This window comes from Ostrinia furnacalis, unplaced genomic scaffold, assembly GCF_004193835.3.
Source record: "Ostrinia furnacalis isolate ACB-3 unplaced genomic scaffold, ASM419383v2 OfSCF0695, whole genome shotgun sequence".
In the NCBI taxonomy this organism is placed as follows: domain Eukaryota; kingdom Metazoa; phylum Arthropoda; class Insecta; order Lepidoptera; family Crambidae; genus Ostrinia; species Ostrinia furnacalis.
In genome coordinates this window covers 466,672-477,336 of record NW_021130934.1, presented here as the reverse complement: position 1 = coordinate 477,336, position 10,665 = coordinate 466,672, and the positions used below count along the sequence as shown (strand labels likewise).

General features: G+C 35.4%; 2 protein-coding genes and 1 non-coding gene across 3 annotated transcripts in view; all 3 read left to right on the top strand.

Moving 5' to 3' along the window:
• The first annotated feature begins 6,844 nt into the window (after positions 1-6,844).
• mRRF1 (mitochondrial ribosome recycling factor 1) lies at positions 6,845-7,799 on the top strand. The gene has a single exon (XM_028300133.1). The coding sequence runs from the start codon at positions 6,961-6,963 to the stop codon at positions 7,723-7,725; it is 765 nt and encodes a 254-aa protein (XP_028155934.1). The 5' UTR covers positions 6,845-6,960; the 3' UTR covers positions 7,726-7,799.
• A 430-nt stretch (positions 7,800-8,229) lies between these two features.
• The window catches only part of LOC114349665 (uncharacterized), a 100,786-nt gene continuing 98,350 nt past the window's right edge, over positions 8,230-10,665 (top strand). Inside the window, exons 1-3 of the mRNA XM_028300126.1 lie at positions 8,230-8,816; positions 8,942-9,074; positions 9,726-9,765. Coding sequence (XP_028155927.1) covers positions 8,358-8,816; positions 8,942-9,074; positions 9,726-9,765 — 632 coding nt within the window. The 5' untranslated portion in view covers positions 8,230-8,357. The remainder of the gene's footprint in view (positions 8,817-8,941; positions 9,075-9,725; positions 9,766-10,665) is intronic.
• Positions 9,604-9,676, top strand: TRNAF-GAA (transfer RNA phenylalanine (anticodon GAA)). The gene has a single exon. It is a non-coding gene; the product is annotated as a tRNA-Phe (tRNA).

Sequence of the window (10,665 nt, the reverse complement as noted above, 5' to 3'; positions counted from 1 at the left end):
GAGCTCTGTGATTAGTTCGTTTGTCACCCTGTGCGTCCACGCGCACTGTGAGACCTCTTAGTAATGTTTGTGAATACGGGCGTTTAATTAATCAACTCCCTAGATATGGCGAGTATTGAAATCAACACCCTGCAACACCCTGTATGTACCTAGCTATCTGTGCCCGCGACTTCGTACGCGTAAAAATAGTTTGAATAATAATTCCCGTTTTTTGCAACGCTGCTCCGCTTTTCTCTACTGCTCCGTTCCTATTGGCTGTAGAGTGATGTTATTCGCCTAAAGCCTTCCTCTATAAATGGGCTATCCAACACAAAAAGAATTTTTGAAATCGGACCAGTAGTTCCTGAGATTAGCGCGTTCAATCAAACAAACTCTTCAGCTTTATCACAACGAGGAAGCTCTGGCCTTTTCTTACATGATGAAGAGTGATGATCAGGCCGAAGGTGGAAGCGAGCTTCACCCGGAATCCTCAACCACAGAGGGCTTAGTGAGTTTAAATCAAACCTGTGATCAAACGTCGTCACTAGTGAGATCTATGAAGATTTTAGTTTCTGAAAGTATCCACTAGGGGCGCTGTACAATCCGTCATACATTTAATGTCATTTTTTCAACCGACTTCAAAAAAGGAGGAGGTTCTCAATTCGACCCGTATGTTTTTTTTTCTATGTTTGTTACGCGAGAACCGATTTGAACAAATCTTTTTTCGGCGTATAGGTAATACCTCAAGGGTGGTCCCATTTAAATTTAATAATAGAAAAAACAACCCCCAAGGGTGGAAAATTGGGGATGAACTTTTTTATACGCAATATCTCCGCCGATTATAAATCAATTTGAACGATTATTTTTTTGTTGAATAGGTATTATCAAAAGGGTGGTTTCATGCGAATTTGAAGAAAATATTTCACCCCCAAGGGTGGAAAATTGGGGATGAACTTTTTTATACGCAATATTTTTAATTTTTAGTTTTTTTTTGTGTTCACGCATTTGAAGTCGGTTTTTTTTTTTTAAGTTAATTATTACGCTCTCACTAGTGACAACGTTTGATGTAAACTCACACGCCCTCAAATGTAGGTGCCGAAAAGTGCCGGAACACGATGCTGTTAAAGTGTTACTATGGCAACCAGACAGTTAAAACGCGATACTAATACTAAACAAGCAGTTTTCCTTTTATCCTTATTATTAGTAGTAAATAAATAAATAAATAAAAATAAAAAGTATTTATTTCGGATAACAGGGATCCATAATGTTAGTAAAAACTTAGGCTATGTTAGTATCTTATTTCTAAAACAGACTTCGTCCTGCTGAGCATGTGGCCGATCCAAGAGCCGAGTAGTGTACTTAACCTAAAATAATAAGCTTAATATAGGCATTTTCCTTAGAGATATTATTATTAGAGAGATGCCAACTAATGCGCTGAGTTCGAAACGTGTCGCATTAGAAATTCACACACACAGTAATAAAATTATGTGCTCATTATCCACTGCGGTATCAGTACTAAACGTTCGAATAATATTTAGTACTACGCAAGCAATGTAAGCTGTTTACATTATGACGTCGCTGCTGTGATCATTGCTGTCACGAGCAATGTGTTCTGTTTTTGGGCATATTGCTGCAACACCGGCCCCGCCCCCTTTGTAACATCTCCCTTTAGTTTCTGTGATCTGTGGCATTTTCCTTTTGTAGGTTGAGGAATTATTTGTACGGTAAAACGTCAACGAGTAGCTCGGTAGGTGTGTCTGTGTCTACCCACCTCTGTGCGTCATGACGGCAGAAATAAATGACCTTCGATTAATACAGTGTGAGTCACGTTAAAGTGCACATATGAAAATAGGTGAAACTAGACCTATTTTTATCGACAAAAAAGAGGTCAAAAAATATTTGAGATTTTTTTTTAATTTTTTATAGAATTTTTTTTTCTTCCAATTACTTCTTGTAAAGAAAACGTAATAACTTTTAAACTAAGCGGTATATCCTGATAAAATAAAAACAGTAATAATGCTAAATAACAGGCAATACTAAAAAAATACATTAAATACACAAAAAAGGCCAACAAATAATAAAAAAATTATACTTTTTGAAAAAAATCTGCTTAAAAATTCGTGTTTTTTTGGTTATTTGATAAATTTCTCCAAAAAATGCCCCTATAACCGGTGGTTTTTATTACTTTGTATTATTCTCTATCGTATAACCTTCGTAAAACCAAAAATCGCATGTCTCTATCCCTATCACAACGTTTGCAATGATCGTTTGAACTAAGCCTCTCCGGGCGCGCCATTCAACGCTTCGTTAACAACAAAACTGAAAAAATCTCTAGATTTGTAATTTTGATAAAGACAAGTTGGATTTCAAATAAAAACAAAAGATTTCGAAGTAAAATAAGCATTTTAGTTAAAATTAAAATTGTCTCTACCTGTAGCGGAGAATAATGTTGTGGCAGGCCTTTGTTCAAACGATCATAGCAAATGTTGTGATAGGGATAGAGACATGCGATTTTTGGTTTTACGAAGGTGATACGATAGAGAATAATACAAAGTAATAAAAACCACCAGTTATAGGGGCATTTTCTGGAGAAATTTATCAAATAACCAAAAAAACACGAATTTAAAAGCAGATTTTTTTCAAAAACTATCTTTTTTTATTATTTGTTGGCCTTTTTTGTGTATTTTATGTACTTTTTTAGTATCGCCTGTTATTTAGCATTATTACAGTTTTTATTTTATCAGGATATACCGCTTAGTTTAAAAGGTATTACGTTTTCTTTACAATAAGTAATTGGAAGAAAAAAAATTCTATAAAAAATTTAAAAAAAATCTCAAAAAATTTTTGACCTCTTTTTTGTCGATAAAAATAGGTCTAATTTCATCTATTTTCATATGTACACTTTAACGTGACTCACACTGTATATGCCATGGCTCGATTAAATAATCCTTTAACATTTCAAAGAACACCATTTCTACGCGAAGTGTGGCACAAAACTTGACAAAAAAGTGTTAAGTGATATGTTCACATCGGTCCATATTATTTATTTGCCGTAACCTTGACTTTTAAATCCTAATTTTATAATACCTACTCGTCATGTGGAATATCGTTTGAATCCATCTGTTTCGCTCAGTTTTATACATGAATATCCCTATTAATACTATTAAAAATTAATGCCCCATACATGTACATAATGTAACTCATTAATAAACGTCGCGTTAAGACCCGTGTCTTTCTAAAGTTTGTCTCTCCTGAGGTAAACCACTACCGGACTAGGATATGAGCCATGATAGAATCTTATGGTCAATTTTAGACGACAAAATTATCAACTTATCGTGTAAAATCGATAAATATCATAAATAAAATAGTGTCGAGACGCGTATCCTATGCCTACGGAACAGACTTCGATGAAAATTGACCTATTAAAGGAGATAGTTTGAGACCCAGAGAAAAACGTAGGATTGTAGAGTTCTCAGCTTCTGTACGGCATTGTTTTAATAAAAGAAGACAGAAAATACAGTGACAAAGTACCTACATAACGACACTTATGGGACTGAGCATCTTAGAGTGCGCGTTATAGAGAGTATTAATTAAGTAGTCGTTAAATGGAGTGACACGGTAGAGCGGATAGAAAACAAGGTAGCCCAAAACAGTCAAGAAGCTTCGAAGTTAAGGAGTTTGTCGTTAAATAGAGTTCACACTGTAATTCACTCAGTGAGAAAGAAACGTTCTTTGAACATAATCACCCACATCTGTGAATAAACCGACAAAAAACAGACAACTGTGTCACTCACTGTAACAAACGTAACCCATATAATCTATACGGTACAAAATACACATCTGTTTTTGTATTAAATAATAATACGTTCCTATTAATAGTATGATTACGACCTTCGCCCCATGCTGCTTCATTCATTATGATTATTATAACAGTGGGTTTTGATATCTGTAATTTGGTTTTCTTCTAATGTTAGGCTGAGTTGCACCATCTAACTTTGACCGTAACTATAACGATAACCGGTGCTTTTTGTATGGAGTTTGACAGATTTTTGACGTTTGTCAAAGTTAAAGTAAGATGGTGCAATCCAGCCTAAGAAGAGCTGCGGGTTTTGAAATAAAAATAAGGCAAAACAGGCAGGCACTTGAAATAACTTAAAAAAAAATAAAAATGACTTCAAATGCGTGAACACAAAAAAAACTAAAAATTAAATATATTGCGTATAAAAAAGTTCATCCCCAATTTTCTACCCTTGGGGGTGAAATATTTTCTTCAAATTCGCATGAAACCACCCTATTGATAATACCTATTCAACAAAAAAATAATCGTTCAAATTTATTTATAATCGGCGGAGATATTGCGTATAAAAAAGTTCATCCCCAATTTTCCACCTTTGGGGGTTGTTTTTTCTATTATTAAATTTAAATGGGACCACCCTTGAGGTATTACCTATAAAAAGATTTGTTCAAATCGGTTCATAATTGGCGGAGTTATCCAGTGGCGGATTTACCAATAGGCCAAGTAGGCCAGTGCCTAGGGCGGCAGATTTAGAGGGGCGGCAAATTTTTTTTTACAGGAAAAAAAAATATAATTATACGTATACGCAATCCATATATAAATAAAAGATTAATTAACGCACTGTAATATACATATACTTAGGTACTTATGTGATCATGAATTTTAAAATATTCCAATAGCGTTTCAATAAAAATAAAATAAAAAACTCGTAACACAGGATCTTCGAAGCCTAGCACGAGCACCGCATATTCTCTCCACAACTTCGTGTATTTGTTTTACAGGGTGGCCCAGAAGAAAATTCAATTTTGAAAATTCAAGGAAACGAAAACTGTACGTACATTTTTGTAGAACTTTAGCTATTGCAATTTAAAGGAAATTTAGTGCAATTTATTTTAAAATTTACTATCTTTTATAAATTTTATCGTACATGTGATTCCCTTGACGTTTACAACATTCGGTCAACATACATCAAAATTTTGGAAAACTTTGCTGGAAAATTTTGAAAACGCTCCTACACACGACGCCGCTACCGCGCTGCCGCCGCGCCGTCGCCGCGCCTTTGCGCGAAATTATGCTTTGACGGCGCGGTAGCAGCGCCACGGTGGTTTTACTCGCTGAGTATGAACAGTGTAGCGGCGCGGCACGGCGCGGCGGCGGCGCGGTGGCGGCGTCGTGTGCAGGAGCCCTTAGAGTTACCTCAAAATGAATTCAGGATGGATGAATGCTGCAGAGTTTTTGGATTATTAGAGTATACTCTGCTCATAAGGTAACCCCACAAAAAGAAGTCTGCTGGAATGAGATTAGCGTTTCTTAGAGGCAGTGAGATTTCACCCCTGCTTAATTGGTTTGTTGCATTGAAAGGATGATTAATTTTTGAGAGCGCTATACTGGTAGGCTGAAAAGCTTTTTCATTTCAAAGATGGGGCTGCGTGTCACACTTCAACTGAGAGCATTTAGATGGTAAGAGACATGATCTCACTCCAGAAAATTATTTTTTGTGGTGTTACATTAAGAATAGAGTATACTTTTATAATCCAACAACCGTGCAGCAGCTGAGCATTCGGCAAAAATTTAAAAAAGGTTTCGAGGTGATTCTGACGAACGCATTCCAAGATTTTGATGTATGTTGATTGAATGTTGTACGANTGATATAATATTCATTGGCATGTTTGCTTGCGAAAGTACACAAAAATGGGTCGAACAAAAAAAAAGCAAACCACAGAAGAAAACTTAGAGAAAAAAATATTTATAATAATTTCCTTGGCTACCAAAAATTTATGACCTCATAACTTTGTTTCTAAAACGAATTATGACACCCCTTCTAGATATATTAGCTTAGTTTTTACTACTTATTGCAATGGGAAACTAAAAATAGTTAAAAACAAAAATAAAATTCGTGCCAAGGAAATTAGGCAAAATTGACCATTTTTGGCGAAATACCCCTCTATGCCAGGGTTTTTATGTTCCTGGTCAGGCTATAAAACCAATCCATATCTGTGTGTAAAACCATGAAGCTAAAGATAAAAATGGAGGGCAGAGTTGGAACAAAAACTTGAGTCAAATACCTACTTATATCTATCTCGCTCTCTGCGGCCCTACCTCTCTTTTTAGTGTGAACTGTAGTATTGCTATCTTCTGATTTAAATCTCCTTGTAAATTCTTCGAAATAGCCAATTCACTAACCAAATCAAAAGTTAAACAAATAAATAATTAATATTTGAAACTAAGATTACCTAATTAAATAAAAAATCACAAAATTGTCGGCCATTTAGGCTTAATGTGTTGGCGAATCAAGGAATTACAATCCCAATTCCTGGGTAATCGGTACCATGTGGCAACAGCGGCCCATCCGGCCCATCATGGCGGTTGTTTACTATTTTGTTTATTAAGCAGTTAATTTCGTTTGAGATTGTTTACAGGAAATAATCATTGTTTTATCACAAGAATTGGTGCAAAATTTTGTAGTGCGTGGTTGCGGTAGTACGTGGTGTCCTGGAAGTGACATAAGATTCCACGCGTAAGTGTTTATTTCGTGATTTCCGACATTGGATCATTGTAAACATTTTTCACATTTTTTACAGTAATTTCTTCCTAAAACGTTTTACCAGTAATTACACTTATCATTTTTAATGATACCTATGTCAAGAAATAAAGGTTTTACATTGGTTTCATTGAATTTGAGCAATTTTATATTTTTTGTTTATTTAGAAAGAGCGAGTCTGCCCACAGAGAGCGAGATAGTGATACTTAGTTTGTGCTTCAAGTAGGTATTCAGAGTGTAGCCTCCATTTTTATCTGTAGCTTCATGTGTAAAACCGACCAATCTGTCACTTCTGTCAGTCACAAAAAAAAATCAAAAATGTCAAAAATTTGGCTAGAGGTTACTTTTACTTTTGCAGTCTGTTCATAATTTTTTCTCATTAATGGAAAATATCTTACTTTTTGAATGAAATCTTGAGTTAATAATGATGGGGACACGACTCCTACAACGACTCGTAGTGCAGGTGGCAAGAAATTCTTTGAAACCAGTTCACTACGGTAGTGCCATAAAAATTGAAACTTTAGTCTGCAGCAATTCTACAAATTTTACTATAATTAGAAACTATGCTAAAGGTAAAGACAAAGGAAAAGATAAGAAAGGAAAAGGTGCCAAAATACAAGTAGATCCTGCTCAAATGTCGGAGCTTGTGGCCGTGGATAAAATCAAAGAAAGATGTAATGCAGTTATTGATAAAATGAAGGAGGATTTCGCAAAAAATCTATCCCTACGCTCTACGACCGGCTCTATCGACTCATTGCCAGTGAAATTTCAAGGCAAAGATTACGAATTACAAGAATTGGCTCAGATAGTCCGCAAAAACCCCAAAACTATAGTGATAAACTTTGCTTCATTTCCTCAAGCTATTCCTGATGCTCTAAAAGCCATTTCTACTTCTGGATTAAACTTGAATCCCCAACAGGATGGTACCACACTTTATGTTCCTGTCCCCAAAGTGACAAAAGAGCATAGAGAAGCTTTAGCAAAAAACGCTAAAGCTTTGTATATAAAGTGCAGGGATGCTCTCAAAGATGTACAAAATGATTTCATTAAAAAAGCCAAAAAGCAAACTGGAGTTTCTGAAGATCTAGTGTTCAGTGTTACTAAACAAATTACTGCCATGTGTGAAGAGTTTCATAATCAGGCCAAGAATATTTATGAAACCAAACACAATGAACTTGTAGGCAAATGAAATTTGCTGAAATTGTTGCATTTGTTAATGTAGGTAGATTAGAAATGTAGATAAAGTGCTAAGCACAAGAATTTTTGAAAATAAAAGAATTGTTTCAGACAATAAATTGTTTGCTTTTAATTCCTGCCTGAAACAAGCCTACTTTTTACCCATGCTCTGTGTTTTTACCTACTACTAATTTCTTCAGATTGGTCATTCTATTTGTTCCATGGACCTGTTAGGTCCATGATTCGTACATCATTAATACAATCATGATGATTATCTACTTACTACTTACTGGCACTACTAAACTAAGCTAAGCCATACAGCAGCACTGCACAGTTGCACACCACTGCAGAATCCCAGAAAAGATTTTATTAATCGTGGATAAAATAGCATTGGTCAGAAGCCTAAATAAAATTTTAAAAAAAGATTGAGTGACATCTGACGTGTTCCATCTACCGAAAATTATTAAACAAGCGCTACGATAAACATTAAAGTATGTAATACATTTGTGTAAATTATTTTTAAGTAATTGCAAGAATTGCAACTGTCGATGACATATAAAAGTTATTGAAGTGGAACACAGTGTTGTTGTGTTGGTTGTGAAAAGCAAAACAATCCTTTCTTTCGTGAATTAAATTGAAATATTAATGGATCATAATAACAAAAAGCGTAATATTAAATACGATAGAGTTATGTCGCGTATTAACTACAAGCCGCGTAACACTCCTAAGCCGAAATCCTATGTAACGCGCCACGAAATACCGTCATCTGTTTCCCTTGGCGCGAAACCATCTGTTTCGAACGTTAGCTCAAGTGTTTTTAGTGAACTTCCAGTGGTTTTGAACGATTATTCCCCATCTCCTGAGGCTCCGGTGAGGAGGACTTTTGTAGTTAAGCCTCGAAAGACTTTGAAATCCCTTGATCCTGCTCGGTCTCCCCATCGAACGGTGCCCAAAGTGAAGGCGTCAGAGACGCCAGTGAGGCAAAAAGATTGTAACATAAGAGCGAGTGGTTCTACGCCGCTTTTGAATCGTAGAATTGCTTTGTCTGATACACTTAGGGAATGCTATTCAAGCAGATCTCACACCAGACTTAAGGATCTCAAGGTGAGTACTTGTTACAGAACTTCTAATTCACTTAAAGTAAATTGTTTCGGGAAGTGGTTTTCAACAACCCTACATGTATGTAACTGTATAACAAATAATAATAATAAGTTGTTCTCATCATACAGGATGAAATCAAGGCATATCATGAGACGGATAAGCATATGAGGCTGCGTAGTCGGCTGTACCAGAGCTGCGGTGTGGTGCTGGACGACTTCGGGCGGGTGGCCTCCGACAAGGCTGTCCAAGTGCAGGAGGGAGGTAAGACATTAATGTTATTGGGTGCCCTATCTATCTAATTAAATAATATGTAAGTTAACGTAGAATACCAACTGTAATAAACATGGGTGTCGTTTTTATTACTGTTCCACTTGGTGTATTTTATTACTTCAAGTTATCATTTGTCAGTCCTATTGACACAAAAGTCTAATTGCTTGCATTTCATTAGGGTTTGCCCTTTTTCAAGTGCAAAGGAAGATCATTGTCTGCAAAAGTTTCACCCAACTGCAACAGATTAGAGGGTTTGCAAGAAACCAAGACTACAACGCCATCTAGTGGTTGATGTTTATTTCCTCTTACAACACATAGATGGCGATCCTAGTCTTTTCTGCAAGGCAAAAGATTAATACAGAGGTTATTGTAATAATACAATTTGATTTAACAGTTCAAAGTGAAATTACTGATTTTAATAGAACTTTTCTATATATTATTAATCATTATATTTATGAAATAGTACACATTTGAACACGTAAAAAGATACTGTGTGTAATTTTCGTAGTTCCATCAACTGGCCGAAATAGCTCAGTTGGGAGAGCGTTAGACTGAAGATCTAAAGGTCCCTGGTTCGATCCCGGGTTTCGGCAATTCTTTTGTTAGTATTTTTCTTGATCTTATAATGTATTCTTTTTGCAGATGACAAGCCCAAGACTAAAGGAGATGATCACAAAATAAGGTTAGTTGAAAAATAAATATGTATTTATTACTTATGTGTGTGATAAAACGCATATCGTTATCATATATTTCAGATTTGAAATCACATTTCAAGTTATTGGTGTTTAAAGTTTAGTTTTTAAGTATTTTTCAGATTTAACGTTTCTTGTGAAACTTGATTAAATGGACACAGGTCTCTTAATAGTTAAAGTTTACGCCCGTTTAAGCTTGGTTTATTGTAAAGCTAGCGACCCGCCCCGACTTCGCACGGGTGCTAAGTATTATATTAAGTATTATACTCTATTTTAAAAAAAACGCATCAAAATTCGTTGCGTAGTTTTAAGATTTAAGCATACGTAGGGACACACAGACACTGTGCCAGTATGCACATTATTTAATCTCTGCATATTTTAATTATCTTGATCACGTTCACAGTGTCAGCACATTTAACACGTAGAGTAAGATGATGTGACGTATTTTACATTTAATCTACATATATCGTATAAAAACTCACGCACGTAGTTCACGTTAAGAAAACAGACTAATAACAACCTTTGTCTCATTCATACCATGGCACAGACAGAAAAGTAACTTTGTTTTATACTATGTAGTGATTTAGTATGGAATTGACAATTTAAACTAGCATGTCCAACAAGCACGTAACTTTTTATTATGAAGTTCCTTCCTAGGTCCTTAACTTTTTACTGATTATTTTTGCATCTTAATCAGTTTAATATTCTAGTAATTTACTGCAAACTAACAGTTACGATTTAATTCGGCGTGACGATTTATCGTAACGTTTGGTCCTAAGTTGATTTTGAACCAATAAGCTGGTATGTGGCTTAAAAACTTGAAACCTTTTCTTGAAAATTCTATGACTAAAATAATATTACCATGTCTACTGCCAGTTAGGAATCAAAAT

What these genes read in the sequence shown, in the direction of transcription:
- mRRF1 (XM_028300133.1), top strand. Translation starts at nt 6,961, where the DNA reads ATGATGGGGACACGACTCCTACAACGACTCGTAGTGCAGGTGGCAAGA.